Source organism: Trichogramma pretiosum, unplaced genomic scaffold (genome assembly GCF_000599845.2).
Source record: "Trichogramma pretiosum strain Unisexual culture from Peru unplaced genomic scaffold, Tpre_2.0 scaffold54, whole genome shotgun sequence".
NCBI lineage: Eukaryota > Metazoa > Arthropoda > Insecta > Hymenoptera > Trichogrammatidae > Trichogramma > Trichogramma pretiosum.
In genome coordinates, this window is record NW_019641628.1 from 756,113 (window position 1) to 773,374 (window position 17,262).

The window sequence follows — 17,262 nt, forward strand, 5'->3', positions numbered from 1 at the left end:
AGCAGCAGCAACGAAGGGATCAACGTAGTAGCAATATCAGGCAGAAGAGGAACGTCGCGATCAGCGACACCTTGGAGTACTACGAGTACTCGATGGAGAGCGAGAGCCAGTGCAGCGCGGAGAACTGCGCGCTCGGCGGCCCGACTTGCGCCGACTCCGACTCTAATACCACCACCAATGCCAATAACTCGACCAATGCCACTACTACTACTACTACTACTATCTCTAGTACACGTAGGCCCTATGAGAGAGCACCCCGCCCTGGTACAGCTAGTTCGTTTGTCTATGATTCCCAAACACCTTCCGACACTGCTAATGACCCACTATTACCATCATCACCACCACCACCACCCGCATCATCATCATCTTCATCGCGGCCCACTTACGCTGACGATCATTATCTTCATGACTATTCGCCTCATCATCATCACCATCACTACCATCACCGTCATCATCGACACCACCACCACGACCCGTCATCGATGCCACGTGGCGACCACCAACACCACCACCACCACCACCACCACGGTGGCGGCGATTATTACGACGTCGACGACGACGTTGATGATCATTACGGGCCGTCGCGTCGCCGCCGCTCCCAACGCCGCCGATCGTCGTCGACGCGCATGGACGACGGCGATCCACACGATTATCATCATCGTCATCACGATCCTTCTTCTTCGTCGTCGTCGTTGACGCACGTCCCACCGCCACCTACTACGCGACCGTCCGCCGATCACGACGACGACGACGACGTGCGACAACGCGTCGATCACGGCGACGACGAACACGACGTCGTCGACGACAATAATCGTCGTCCATCGAATAATCGACGCTCGTCCTCTATGCCCGAAAGCAGCGAGTACGCGGCGAGCCAGAGCAGCTCCTACGAGAAGCCGAGCAGCTCGGATCGCAGGTATCCGGGCGACGAGCGCCAAGACCATCGGCGCAACGGCAGCGTCAAGAGGGGCCAGTTAACCAGGAGCTTCAGCAATTCCGAGGCGCCGGCCGACGACAAAATCGGTAAGTCGAGTCTCGCCATATTCCATTTATCTTTCTCTCTGTATCGGATTGATCAGATCTGCCTGTCTATATATATTAAGTATCATTATAATTTATTTATGGTCCAGACGCCAGATGAGAATCTTTGATAAATTTATGTTAATTTCCTAAAATGACTATAGTGACAAGAGGATCAGAATTATGCGAGAAGGAAATAATTTTCTCTTGCGCGAATGTAGTTTTGGAGCAGTAGAGCCTCCTAGCGGCAATTATTGTGAATAAAAATACATTTTACCCCTATTATTCGAACAACCGGTGTCTGTTTACATTGAGTGGCCGAGCGCCGGGCAATAAGAATATTTTTAGTTTATATTATTATCAATTTTAAACTAATATAAGGATTAATTTGAATAATTTTTGTTATAAATCGTTAAGGCTTTTTCATAAAATTTTTTAATTTAAATTGTTTTATTGTTGTAAAGATAATTGTTTGATTTACATTGTATGCCATTGAAAAGTAATGAAGCGCTGCATGCCAAGCACTGAACATAATTAATTTTAAAAATATGATTTTTAAATGAAAAAACAAATACATTTTTCGTTGAAAAGTGAATTGTGAGATAATGTTAGTAAATTGTTCACCAGTATCTTTTCTAATTAATTTATCTTAAAAGTATGCAAAATTTGCAACAGTTAAAAAACACCAAACATTTTTAAAAAAGCATAGAATATTCTTGTCGGCATCGTCGCTTAGCTCTGGCCCGTAGCGGCCAAACAAACGTTACCCAAATCTTGATTCGTCAGTTGCACGGTTATCATCTCGCCGCACTCGACGGGCAGCCGGTAGCTCGTCAGCTCCAGGAAACCGTAGACCGTCCAGCGCCGGAAGAATCCCCACAGCAGCGCCTCGCACAGGCCGGCGAAGCAGGCCTGCAGCGTCGACTCGGGCAGTCGCGCCCAAGCGCCGCTCGAGGCCGCGAACCTCGCGCAGTCCCGGTGCGTCAGCAGTTTGGCCGCCTCCTCTACTGGCAAGTGGCACAGATCGTAGAGCGTCAGGCCGGCCTTTACGGCTATCTTTCTCGTCGCCTGGGAGATCTTGGTAAAATTCTTCGGTTTTTCGAACGCTCCGTGCTTGGTGAAGAATCTCGCGATCGTCAGGGCGTTGCTCCGATCCATTTCGTAGCCCCTTTTCTCGAGATTTTCCAGGATGGCCATAGCGTCGGATGCTCGTTTCAACTTCAAATCGTACCTTCTGCTTTCGGAGAGTTTGACTGCCTCGTCGAAGTGAGCCTCCGTTGGAAAGACGAAGTTTGACAGATCAGCGCCACGGTTCAGGAGTAAATCGACCAAATTTGGCAACAGTCTCGCTACGGCCCACGCGAGCGGCGTCCGACCTTCCTCGTCCACGGCGTCTATCTGCACTAATTGCTGGACGTCGTCGTTGACCTCGAAGAACTTCCTCATCAAGTCGGTGTCGTCGTCGCGGCTGACTTGGCAAACGACGTGAAGCGGCGTCCATCCTCTGGCGTTCCTCGAATTCGCCGCGGCGCCGTTTTGCAGCAGAATCTCGGCGGCGTTCTTCAAGCCGTGGTACAGAGCCAAGTGTAGCGGGGACTCGCCCGCGTCGTTCCGAGCGTCGACCAGCAGCGGCCGATCGAGCTCGCGACACATCTCGATGAACAGCTGCACGAAGCCGTCTGCGCACGAGCGTCTCTGGTCGCAGACGGTGTGCAGCGGCGTCGATCCTCGGGCGTTGGCCAGGTTCGGCTCGGCCCCGTGCTGCAGCAGCAGCCCGATCAAGAACTCGGAGGGAAACGCCTGGGACAGTACCAGATGCAATGGCGTATTGCCCAGCCGGTCCCGAGCATTGACGTCGATCCGCTGCTGCTGCTGGATGCCCGCGACGACGTCGAAGAACAGCCGCGCCACGTCGGCGCCTTGTTTCACGTTGCACAGGTAATGCAGCGGCGTCGAGCCCTCGTCGTCGACCGCATTGGGATCGGCTCCGTTTCTCATCAGCAGCGGGATCAGCTGGGTGCGTTTGCCGCTGGTCAGTGCCACGTGCAGGGCCGTTCGACCCTTGCTGTCCCGAGCGTCGACTCGCACCTGATTCGATCCTTCCACGCCGCTGATCCTGAACAGCATCTCGGCGAAGTCGCGCCAATCGTGACAATCCCGGCAGATGAGGTGCAGCAGCGTGTTACCCTGCGCGTCGGCCACGTTCGGGTCGGCGCCCTTGCGCAGCAGCAGCTCCGTCACCTGCTTGTTGTCGCAGAGCACGGCGCAGTGCAGCGGCGTCCTGCCCAGCCTGTCCCTTGCGTCGAGCAACACCGGTCGGCGTTGCTCCTCGCCGATCTCCAGCAGCATCTGGACCGAGTCCACGTCGTCGTATCTCTTGCTGACGATGTGCAGCGGCGTCAGTCCCTCGGCCTCGTCGGCCAGATTGGGATCCGCGCCGCGTCTCAGCAGCAGCTCGGCCAGCTCGATCTCGTTGTAGATCAGCGTCAGCTGTAGCGGCGTTGTCGCGTATCCCGGACAGTCGATGTCCAGCTGGTCGACCTCGAGGAACTTCTCCACGATGTCCTTGAGGCCGTAGCGGCAGGCCACGTGGAAATGCGTCAGGCCGGACTTCTCGTCGACGTAGTTCGCCTCGAACCTGACGTAGATATCGAATAGATTTCGCACGACCACGGCCTTGGTGGAGCGATGCACGGCGGTGGTGCGCCCCAGCAGTATCTCGCCGCTGTCCGGATCGACTTTCGGCACGTCCTTGTAGCCGGTCTCGATCACGAATTCTACGAGTGGATCCGGCTTGAACGCGTCCCTGTCGGACACGACGGACTCGATGAGAAGCCAGTCGATCTCCTCGGGGCGAAAAAAGTCGCGGAGGTTAGGCAGTTGGCCGTACCAACCCGCGGCCAACGGATGAAAATGACGGAAGAACTTTTTTCTCTCCATTTCGATCTGCCAATTGGTACTTTCTCGCATGGATTTCAATGATCTCAAGCAGTCTTGGTTTATTATTAAAGCCATCGTTCCGCAAACTCGCGTTACACCACACACGCGGTCGATTTTCGGTATATAAAAAATCTTTGTCACTTTTTTTTTGTAGCGAGAAAAACACTAACTGCACTCGATGAGAGTCTTCTCTTGTTCGTTACGCTGCGGCGTCGTAGCGTGTACTGAACAGCTGAACTATACGTGCCGCGATAAAAGTGTACGTTATGCGCGGCGAGCAAGCAACCCGCACGAACCGGCACAGTTCGAAGGAAACAAGTGAGTGTCGAACTCGAGAGAGACCGAGTTACGCGTGACGCAACATACTATTAATAGCCGTATACGTAACAAAATCGAGCGGACGTCGCTTGCGTTACTTGCCGCGCAGCTAAAGCGATCGAGAGCGCTCGAAAAAGCCGAAAGGAGCGGCTAGACCCCCATCGCGCGTTCACATGCCTCGCTCATGCTTGCGGCTATATGCTTCGTGTAAATGCGTGGATTGTCAGCCGAATTGTCATGGTGCATCGCCAATAATTGACGATAAGGGAAGTAATTATATATACCCTGAGAAAGTTATTTTGCCACTTGCGAGTTCGCAATACTCCATCTGTTGATGGAATCAAGAAACTCATACCAAAAAGATGACCCTTTTAATTACGACAAATAATGTTACGATATAAAACGTATTTCGAAATATCGATCCTTATAAATTTTCCGATAAAAACGAGTTATATTTTCACAAAGAAATGTACAGATTGATATTCAAAATATGCTTTATATCGTAACAATATTTTTCGTACGATTAATCGTAACCAAAGGTGTCGTGTAATTATTTAGCTTTCTGATATCGTCAACAGATGGAGTATTGTGAATTCGCAAGTGGAAAAAAATTTTTCAAAAAAAAATGGAAAAAAAAATATAAAAACTCTCCTCTTCGTCTTGGTAACATTCTGGGCCTTGACCCTTGGTTACAGCTGGCGTCTGGACTAACAAATTTCTATCTCCAATTTAAAAAATATGCCCGAAACACGATGAATTGTATATAATGATCGTGTTCTGCACAGACGGCAGCCTCAGCGACACGGCGGTAGGTCTGCATCCGGACGACAACGCGAGGCGCGAAAGCAAACGATCGTCGAGCAACAAGGGAGGCGGCGCCGGTGGTGGCAGCGGAACCGACGGAGGAGGAGGAGGCGGGGGCGGTAGCAGCAGCGGCGGCAGAAGCGGTGCCGGTGGTCAGTACCAGTCCGGTAGCGGCGGAATGGGCAAGAAGAGCAACAGCACCAGTCAGTTGTCGGCAACAGGTAATGTGTTTCACAAAAGCTCGTATCGAGTCGCGGCTGATTCTTGTTATTACTTCGAGACAGATTTATGTAATGTTGAACAGCGCGACTCGCGGTGCACTCGAGAATAATTTAGACTTTTTTCAATTTAGACGAGGATTAGTTTGAAAAAAATAATGTTTCGCATCCGTATACTCGACTCGGTCGATTCCAATTGGTTCCAATTCACAATTGTCTCTCGTTCGCGCGAAAAACGCACGGCTGCTGACGAATTTAGGCGTCGAATCGGAAAGCAAAAAAAAAAAAAAAAATCGAAATGTCAAAGGTGTCCCAGTTTCATCGGTACACGAACCGACGCGCAGATCTCGGAGAGCTTGCAGCACGCATCATCACGTATACTCTCTGCATACACACACACACATACACGCACACATGACAGACTCACACGTGTGCAAGCTGCTGCTCTGATTAACTGCAATTACATTGCATAACTAAGCGCCCTTTGCGAGCGAGAGTGGACTGTTTTTTTTTCTCTTTTATACTAATGAGTCTGTTGTGTTCGTCGCGCAACCTGTCGCGCGCCTTCTCTCTCGCACACCTCTACCATTACGAACTACCACGACGAAAAACAGTGGGCGAAGAGGGCCGGAAGCGCAGGCTCGGCTTCGGCAAGAAGGGCAAGTCCTCGTTCACCGTGCACAGGAGCGAAGAGGTGCTGCCCGACCAGCAGGCGCAGTCCGACAGCGGCCGTAGCGCCCGACAGCCGAGCTCGGCCAGCAGCGACGGCGAGGCCGAGGGTAGCGGAGACGGGGACAGGTCCGAGACGATATCGCAACTATACTCACCTATTTTTTTTTTTTATTTGGTTTTTTAGCGCTTTCAAATACTTATACTTTTTTTTTTATCATTCGCCATTTTCTTTCGACGATCGCTTTTGAAAATAAAAGAGAGAAAACTGAAAAATACGATGGACGTTCTCGACATCGATATTCTCGTATTATCCAAAGAGTTCGTGCAGATGACCATGATCGACCTGGAGATAGCGCCTTCGACGTGTTCGCGGGCTTGCAAGAAAATAAAACAACACGTTTCAGCCATACAGACATAGACAAACACGATGTATAAAAAAAATATTTATTATCAATTACGTACTGGCATTTTTACTATACAACAATAGGTTTAAAGAAAAAAAAAAAAAAACAACACCATATGCATTATGTAAATTGAAACAAACGAAGTAGCTATAGTTGCTGTGCACCGAGCTCGCCTTTTGTACATGCCGCGAAACTGTTGCTGAATGTCCTGCTACTTGTGTACACTAATACACACGCACACTTGAACACACGATATTTATTAAACAAAACTTCGCTCTCATCCAGATCGAAATGAGAAAATATGTTTTTCTCGACAGTCCGACGCTTGACATTCGTAGACACACGTTCGATAAGCGCATTTGAGAATGAAAAATGCAGTAGAAATCTGATTTTTTTTTCAATATATTAACTGATAATTATGATGAATTTCGCACTCGAGTCCCGAGTAGTATCGGGACTTGGTTTGTTTGTTTTTGCATCGTTTATTTTTCGCCGATCGAGACAATCATACGCGCACTCGCAGTCGCAAGATCAACTGAATTCGAGAGAAAGTATAGTCCCTCTTTTGGGAAACTTGTCCGATTTCAAAGCTTTTGAGTTTTTGCTTCAATTATTTTTTTATTCTTTTATTTATTTTTTTTTAATAATAATAGAGTTTGGTAGCAGCCAGCAGGTAGCTCTACAATTGATACAGTACTGTGATGATTATCTAGAAATAAAACGAGCATATTTTTATTTGACATTTGACTTAGATTGAACATTAGATATTAGTTTTTTGGTAGTTTACTGCTGATGGCGTTTAAAAGCGCATGAGGCGCTAGATTAACACAAATTTAGTCGCACATTTATCATCCGATTTTTTTTTCATATTTTTTTTTGTCACCACTCACGCTAAGTATTGAGAACAAGGAGCATTTTTATCATTGATTGAATTTGATGTATGAAATTTGGATGATAGTAAGTTCGTAGATCGTAGGAATAATAGGAAAATATCTAAATTTTTCAAGATACGAGAGTCCCGTTCGTTACATTAATTTAAGTCAACGAGTATATATGATTATTATCGAAGGAGAAAGTGAGAAAAGAGGGTTTCATGGGCATTTCGCAGATAACAAAAACAGAACCAACAAAAAGTTAAAACGGCTATGAAAAGAAACGAAAAAAAAAAAGATTGACCTAGCCCTGCACCTCGAATCCTTTTAACGATTATACTGATTGGGGCGGTGTGTGTTGTGATTTGGCATTAATTAAGATTGCGCCGGCGGCGGCGGCGTCGGTCCTGCGGGTGGCCTCGTCGTCGGTGGATCGGCATCGGGCCTGTCACCGGCTTACCTGTCGAGCTCCGGCCGCTTCATAGGTAGCGGCACGTCGAGCGTCGGCCGCAAGCGCAGCACACCCAGTGGCGTGCAGCGCTCCCAGGAGGTGCTGCCGACCAGCGCCACCCTAGCCGGCCAGCACCATCGTCATCATCATCATCATCAGCAGCAGCAGCAGCAGCTACAGCCGCTGCATCAGTCCTCGTACTCGCTGCAGGCGCGTCAGCAGCTGCACAACAAGTTCGGTCGCGACGGCGGCACCGGCGGTGGCTCGTCCCTGGGCAATCTAGCCAATATGTTTAGCGACTCGGCTGCGATACTACCGAGCAACGACACGACTCACGCCGGCAGTCTCAACTCCATATCGAGCTCCGATGGCAGCTCGTAAGTAGAATCCTACAGACACACGGATTTAACAAAAAAAAAAAAAAATAAATAAATAAGACACACGCGCGCAAAAAAAAAATTATAGCACGATTTTCATCTCTATATAATCCAGCTGTCAATTGTGCCTATTACATATACATTATTATATATCTCTCTGTCTCTACGAACTGTCAAACAACCTGTTTTTTTTCTCTCTCTACCCTCTTGCTCTGTACCTCTTTCTGCTTTCTCTTTTCTATAACGAATTTACTGGTCTATCTTTCACTCCACCTGTTTATTTACGTCGCGCCCACTGACACGTGCAAAACAATTTTTTATATATAATACATACTGAAAATTATAATCACTAAACAAGCATAAAAAGGATTTTTTGGACCTGGAAAACAAGCCTTGACATTGATGTTACGTATTATATTTTCTTATGCTATTTTATAATTTACTTGGCTATAAAAGAGTCTACATACTTGTACAAAACAACATATGAACTTGAATATGTTACTTACCTATTCAACGACTTCAAGATGACTTTCTTTCTCTTCGGCTTGGGTGTTTTTTATTTTGCGTGAATTTTTATGTACGCGTGACGACACGGTTCTCTATACACAATATATTGTATCAACATATTAATTCATGAACTAATGATCGTGTCGTCACTCAATGATTATTTCCCTTAGTGGAAATCTTGTCGCTTGTGTATATCATTTTCTTTCGTACAAAATAATTATATATATACGTACGTACATATACTTTATATCTGTCATATATTTATATGCCTGTCTTAAACTTACTCTTTGTCTTCTTCTCACTTTCTCACTTGGCTAAGCGTATTATGTTTATAGGAAAATACTTATAATCTATATTGATTTGAATAGCTCCAAGCACGTGTTGTAACTGATGAAAACTTGATAAGAAAAAAAAAACATTTTCATTCTCACTGCATTCGAAATTTTCATTGATTTGGTGCAAATACAAGTAATTCTAAGTAAATATCTAAAAATCATAGAAATCTGTAGAAATAAGATAACATTAACCGTAATTTACATAATATGATGTCGAATATGAGAATAATGAAAAAGCCAATAAATTTATCTCACAGTTACAAACACAATACTTTATAAATTAATTTCCCAGCTAAATATATGTATACCGATCTTTATGAATAATTGTATGGTAATAAGAATTACAGGTTAGTAAATTTATATATTTGAAAATAAATATACTCGATGTCCCCGAAAATAAGCAGACCACCTTGTTCGATATGTTCTGTACTTATAAATCCATGTATCTATACATCTATGTTAAACGGTTGAGTATTATCCTATTGCGGTGTAATATGTCATTCCGAAAATGTAGGTTTACAAAAAATTACGTCCAACGGAAAAGTGATTTTGAGTGCAATGATCATTGATCACGCTTTCACTTGCTTTGCTTTTATCAAAATAATTGGATGTTATTCTTGTTGTCAGATAAGTTGGTAGTTATGATGCTTATTATTGCTTTCTTTGCTTAGTGTATAGTCTCGTAGACCGATTGTGTTGTAAGTCAAGCTTAATCGTTAATGATGCAAAGTAAATAATTAACAGTAAAAGAGTTGATACTGCTCCTGGTTGTTCCAAGCATGATCGTTAATTGTATAACACCAAATTTATTCAGTATCGCTCGAAATTTTGTCTCATTTCGAAAGCACCTTTACGAATGTTATATGCAACGAGTTTGCGGATAATACTTTTTTAGCGACGGGATAGAAATCGTGGCATGATTTCGAAGGAAGTGCCGAGTGAGTAAACGAGCGGCGCTAAAAAATAATTATCCCGCCAGTTGTGCACACAATTTTTCATTGCACCGTTTGATGAATATGCTATACTAACTTTCCATAACTACGTCTAATTTTACACTACAAAACAAATCTCACTCTTGAATTATCTGACTTATCTATATCACCACAGCATTACTCTATTATTGACATATATGATTCAATGCCATACCCAAACTTGGGCAAGCCAATCTGTAACCTATCTTTGAACCCTTCAAACAAATGTCGTATAATTATATACATCGAAGGCATTAAAATCCACGTCCGTAGTCATACTCGTCATTGTATCTTGAAGATGTGTTTTAAAATTTCCATTAAAAACCTTATTACCTCTACAAACCCAATTTATGCAACTTGGGTTTTCAACTATATTACTCTTGGAAAAAAATTTTTTTCGTCGTCCAAGTAAATGCAAAATCTGTCCCTATATCTGTGTAAGAGAATATCGATGCATCAACCTTTGCGTCTATCATCTACCTGTTGATTTTTTGTTTGTTCTTTCCTTTGTTTGTATTATTATTATTATTATTTTTTTTTTTAAATTAGCAAATTTCACCCACGCATATAAATATCTATTATGAATGTAAGAATTCATTTGTACGTACAATTATGCATAAAGTTGTGTGCTGCAAATGTTTCTTTACATCGTTCTTTTTCTCGCTCTTCTTTCGTTTTGACAAAGAAAAAGAGCCAAGCCGTCTCTCTCGGCACAGCTCCTTCATCTTAATTTCCATTAAAAAAAAAAAAAAAAGGAAAATATCATCTCTCTTTCTTTCTCCATCTATCTCTCTTTCTCGCTGAACAAAAAATTTCTTTCGCAGTAGCACCGAGCTCCAAATTCGATTCAAAGAAAATTAACGAACGTCTTCTTCTTCTTTTTTTTTTGTAAATTTTTTTTTTGACATCGATAACGATCTATAGCTGGTCACCGGGTTTGCGCACGTACACCGATCCCGGCCAGCTGAACGAGTTCATCGAGGGCCTGGGTCCCGGCCAACTGGTCGGCCGACAGGTTCTCGGCGCGCCGGCGCTCGGCGACATTCAGCTCTCGCTGAGCAACACCAAGGGCTACCTCGAGGTGGAGGTGGTTCGTGCGCGCGACCTGCAAAACAAACCCGGCAGCCGAGTCTTGCCAGGTAAGCTACTTCGATGCTTCTCTATATCGCTCGAGAACGGCTCATTTCTTACTTTGCCTTTGTTTTCTTTTTACAGCTCCGTACGTGAAAGTTTACTTGGTGAACGGTAAAAAGTGCATAGCAAAGGCCAAAACGGCGACGGCCAGAAAGACGCTGGAACCGATGTACCAACAGCCCCTTGCCTTCAGAGAAAACTTCAACGGATGTATTTTACAGGTACGCCAAGAGACCGATTCGTGCTGTGCGAATTTTACGCGAAACGATCATTTATTGTTTTTTTTTTTTCTTTGCAGGTGACGGTCTGGGGCGATTACGGGCGCCTGGAAGGGAAAAAAGTGTTTATGGGCGTAGCTCAAATAATGCTGGACAATCTGAACCTCAACGAAGTCGTGTTCGGCTGGTACAAGTTGTTCGGAACGACGTCCCTGGTCAGTGGGCCACCTTCTATTGGCTTGTCGCGACGATCTTCCGCGGCCTCCCTCGATTCGCTGAAATTTTGAGAGCACCTGCGACGCGCTTCGCTGCAATTCAGCCGCGCCAGTCTTTATTGATTCGTATATAAACAAATGACCATACTTGTACTACCTCGCTTAACATGATTTTTTGTTTGTTTTCTTGTTTTCCGTAAAGAGGTGCGCGCGCAAAGTGCAAAATTTCATGCGACGAAGCGACCAAGTGTCACATCGAGGGTGAGCCGTGCGAACGCAATACGAACTCCATTATTACATTCAGATATGATCGTTTATAAGCTAATATAGAACACACGAGTGATGAGCGATGAACGATGTTGGTACTTGATAATGCACTAGATCTTGACTAACGTCATTGTAGCACATCACACGTGAATCACACGCGCATAGCGGCGAATACAAATATAGAGCGAGAGAGATAAAGCAAAAATAATGCGAGCTCCTAGTTATCTCTGTATTTCGCAATTGAGACTGAAAATAGAGGTAGTGGGTAGAGCGGCGTGATCATGTTCCTGCAGAACGCCAGATTATAGATTTTATTCCAATAGGTATGCACCGTGTCTCAGAGCATCCACTTTCGTAGTTTTGCTTATTCGTTCAAATTCCGTACCGTACTTTCTCAATCCTTTTTGATATTTCCGATTATTGATGGCTGCCTATATTTTTGTTGTCAGATGTATTGATGGATCGTGATACTGAGCTGCTTTGAAAGTTGGTCGCTTGAAAAGTCGCACCAGCTTTAAGTCATTCTGAACATTTGTAATCAATCTATTTTTAACTATTGCTTTTAATATCAATTTGTGTTATTATCAAATATTAATGTATCACGATCTAGATCAATTAAAGTTTTTGTATAACTTTTTTTTTTCGTTAAACTATGATGAATATTAATTGTCTGTTTAAAAAATATTTGTACACTTGTAATATCATGAATAAGAAGTATATATATTTTTTACTTTGAAAATGTATATCCAGGGCTGTTGCTTGCTACTGCTTATTGATATTGTGTAATATTTTCCACGTTCGTATTTCACTCCAGTTCAAACAATTTCAAATATTTAATTGTGACAAATGTAATATAGGTTCTGATTTAATCTTAATTAGCTAAATTTTGTAATTTTATAAAAAAATGATAGAATTTATTTTTCATTTTTTGAGAGCAAACCCTTCCAAGAATAATGTATAAAATTATCGGGGATTCAAATAATTTCGCGTTTCTGTTCACTTTTTCGTTTAAGTACATTTTAAAAAATGACGTTTTCTATTATAGTTTAAAATAGGATTTTTTATAATTATTTTTTATGGATTTCCTGAAAATTTGTGTTTGGACTGAAACTCACAAGTGATATTGAGCTAAAGTATTTATTGAATTTTTCTGCAGAGAGATTTGATTTTCAACTAAGATGACGCCAATAACTGTCGATCTCTCAATAAATTGAGCCAAACCTCAACTCTATATTTGAAATTATTATGGTGGAATATCACAAGTAAAAAAATTTAACCAAAACACAAATTTTCAAGAAATGCACCAGAAAATGAATTTTAAGTGTAAATCATTATTGTATTACACTTTGTAAAAACATAGTATTTATTTATTCATATTTTTTCATTCAATTCGTGTCAATAATTTTTCAACTTTATTTCATAACGTCTCCTAACCGGCTGCTTTAAGTGAAACCCTTACTTTTTTTGAGAAAGTCCATAAATTCAAAGGTATGAATGTGTGCATTGCAAGCTTGTCTTTCGTTCGTTTGCAACATTGTTTTCTGTGTTTCAATGAAATGCCTCGAGTTAATTTGTGTTTAATAATTGGGAGTTCTTTATCTTTGAATTGAAAATGAAAAATCACGTTTTTTTAAAATATTGTTTCTACTGTTACAGTGAAACGACGATAAACGGATCTCTAATGAGTGTCAACAGCTCTATTTATTACATTTCATGTGCATAAACATTTATGTGCTGTGCTAATGAACGAAGATGACCTAAACTATAAAAACCGAGACTCAAAAATAAAGGTTTTATAAATTTGTTTGTGAAACTCTCATTACGAACTACAACTTGGAAAAACGAAGATTCAAAATGCTGAATTGAAGAAATCTTGGTGATTTCCGAAGACTTACGACTTCTCTACTCTCTGTGCAACAAAGAAAAAGTACTAAACAAATGTAGTTTTTACGAAGCTAAGAAAAGACGAACTTGATGTCGCAAACTAAATTTAGTTAAACTAATTATATATTATATACATAAGAAGATATAAATATATATATAGATATATAAAACGAAGAATATTATAATATACAAAAGTAATAAAGCAAGCGGGAATCTATATCTATATATATATAATTAAAAAATAAATATGACGAACTCATTGCTACAAAATAAACAAAGAATAATGTTGTATAGATGTATACACACAGACAAATCGAGACGCTACAATATTTGTACATATAAAACGTATGTATGGGTAAAACAAAGTTAGCAAAAATATTTAGTTAATATTATAATGGGTGAGAAAGAAAGGCTTTTCAATTATATACGAGAAGAAAAATTTATGATTTTGATATTACCAATCACCTAAATATAGAATAAAACTTCATTCGAATAACATTTAACATAATTACATTAAAAAAAAAAAAACGGCCGGACCGCACGAGTACGTCGAACAATACAATTGTGCTATTTATTGCTGCATTAAATAAGATTAGACACCACACGAATAATTTTCGTCAGTTTCAGTACTATAACAATATGCTCAAGTTATAGAGTTGTTATTCATAACACGTATAACTAGTATTATTGCAATCACTTTTTCGACATTGTTGTGTTTATGGTTATTTTGTTGTTGTTGTTACAAGCCGAAAATAAACAAATTTCTTCGTACAAAATTTATTTTTACGTTGACTGTTTTCACTGTTGGTGTTCTAAATAAGTACTAGCTATTACTGTTAAATTATGGTATCTAAAGAAGATTACCGAAGATTTTTTCATACTCATGAATGAGAACCAATGGTCTCAATTTTATTGTTATAATTACGAAATTGATCATATTATTTCCGAACGTTTTAATTCTGCAAATATTGGATTTAACGTTGAATATGATTGCCAATGAAATAGAATTCATTTGTACTGAAAATTCATGACTAAAAGATTTGCCTTTTTATGTGGCGAATTTGCGCACGTGTTGTGATTCAAAAGCTGTTACAAATTCAATATGCATGAAAAATTTAGCATAAAACATGAATATTTGCAATTGAACTTTGGACTCGTACCTTATGAAAAAAAATGTTTTGAATATGAATCTTAAAAAATGCGGTATTGCCTAAAAGTAAGTTTGTCAAGTCAATTCATGATTTACTGTACATAAATGAAACACACTTTTCACACTTCGGAACGTTTTTGTTAATCTTCATGAAATTTTAGTTCGTTTTTATTGGATCTCACAGTTGAGGTGACATACATAATATACTAATAGCATATGTGATCACAAAATTGCAAGCATCCAAGTTTTGCTATTATTAAAGTCATTATAATTAATCTTGATGTTGCATAAGCTATTTTATTTGTGGACAATGATGTTTTTTTCGTTCGAATTGAATCATTATACATGCCATAAATTATTTTATGAATTTGAATGATATTTTTATTTATTTATATTATTCTCACCCTGTTTGGTGCTTCAACAATCCTACTGCATCCTTAAATTCCATTATATGATTTGCACATTATTGATACAAACATATCCTGATGTGTATTACAAAGAAAGAATGATCTTAAAAATCGAGGGCAACCTTACTTGGATAAATAATTTTTTACTAGATTAAATTTGAAATTTTTCATCGAGTATAATATGAATTCGCTTTATTTATACTTAAAAATTACATGTTCATAAATCGATCATTCAAGATTTTCACATTTACACACGCTTATAGAAAAAAAGAGGAAAAAACTTACACAAGTAACGAAACTTCGTACCTATAATAGACGACCATATCGAGGCGCGACAAACCTGCTGCATATAGCATATGATATCTACATAGAGAAAAATCACGCGATATAAGACGAAATAAAGCTTGACAAATTAACTTTCATGTAGGATTAAAATGCTTTTTAGTGTTTATAACAAAACCATGAGAAATCAAGATTATCGTGTATAAATAATTGTAAATCGAAATTTATATTGTAATATTGTCTACTCAAAGTATGCGATATTATCATTAGAAGAATATGGAACATGATATAAGATTGATACCATTATACAGCTTCGCCGATCAAGTCATTTGAACATTTATTGATTTTCTTTATCGGTGTAACGTGTCCGATTTCTTTATTTTCTACAATAATCCACTCTCTCACGACCAATGCATCATCATTTTTCCGTCGCAGATATGATTTCACACATATACACGAAAAAAAATTTCTAAAACTTGCTTTTATTCAGCAGCATCGGTATAGTAATCGAAAATCGAAAAAGAAAAATCATTTTTACGAGCGAACAAATCACCGAGACGTTCAACGTACAATGTACAAAAAATTAAGCCAGTATCAATCAGCCGTAAGAGCACCCGATCTTAGTAGTCACGCAAAGAAAAAAATTATAATTATTATATCGCTTCACGAAATACCGAAAATATATCTAAAGAAAGAGAAAAAAAAATAACGAAATAAAACGAAAGAGGAAATCTTTTTTTCACGCACTCATTCCTATTACGAAGATCATATAAAAACTCAGAGCTCAAAGACTTCCACTCAATCTTATAGCAAACGATGTTTTATCATACTGCACATGCATGTATATTGATATAAAAACAATATTTATATATGTGTCTGTGTGTGTAATACCGTTGAATAATAGAAAAAAAAATATCGAGTATGCAAGTGACCAGGACTATTTCATATCTTCTATACAAGAATAAAAAAAAGTATGGGAATTTTGATAAAAATATGGTAACGCATTATTGGGGGATAAAAAATACTTTAGAACTTGTTAATTGTGGCATCGTAAAGAAAATACAACCGACAATGGTGATATAATACATATTATGGACGATTCTCTGTAAAATCGAATGGCCCAAAATTATTATTTTTTTGCTGGCATAGAAAACTTATTTCGTTAATGGTTATAATTATTATCAATATTTTAAAAAAACTCCAAACTCAGACATCGCAGTGGATCACACAAAAAACCAAAACGAGATAATAACGAGTGACAAAGAAGGTCCTGAAAATTTTATTAAAATTTGGGGAATTTCTTACATAAAAAAAACAATTCATGCTGTCAAAAAAAATTATTCCTTGGGACATTCGACTTCATAGAGAATTAGTCGTACATAATTTTATATGTATAATAAAATTAGATCTGCCGAGTATAAATGAGTAAAAACATCATCGCATCTTTATTATTAGTAAAAAAAATGAGTTAGGCGTTACTTTGTAGTTTTTCTTGTGCGTATCTCCGTTGAAAAAAATGTCTGAATTTGACTGAAAACTAACTCGATTTTCGACCTGGAAATTCAGTCAGATATTTCATCCAGATTTCCAAATCGATTTTCATTTTTCTAGCTAGATTATCCAGCGAGAAGAATGAGAATCGATGCGAAAATCTGTAGGTAAAATATCCAGCTGAATTGCCAGAAAATTCAGCGATTTTTTTTAAACAGTGATATGTATTGAACGAGCATTGCTAAAACCATTGATAAGCCTGCGGAGGCGGGTAAAAATTTAGATTCATAATATAAAATCATAATCGATGGAGGAACAATTTTTC

General features: G+C 40.3%; 1 protein-coding gene across 1 annotated transcript; it reads left to right on the plus strand.

Annotated features, from left to right (window-relative positions):
- The first annotated feature begins 505 nt into the window (after positions 1-505).
- LOC106654301 (regulating synaptic membrane exocytosis protein 3-like) lies at positions 506-13,793 on the plus strand. The gene is made up of 7 exons (XM_023459076.1): positions 506-1,023; positions 5,064-5,303; positions 5,915-6,098; positions 10,814-11,028; positions 11,105-11,244; positions 11,322-12,046; positions 13,380-13,793. Exons 1-6 carry the CDS (start codon positions 627-629, stop codon positions 11,526-11,528), a joined length of 1,383 nt encoding a protein of 460 aa, XP_023314844.1. The 5' UTR covers positions 506-626; the 3' UTR covers positions 11,529-12,046; positions 13,380-13,793.
- Positions 13,794-17,262: the final 3,469 nt, after the last annotated feature.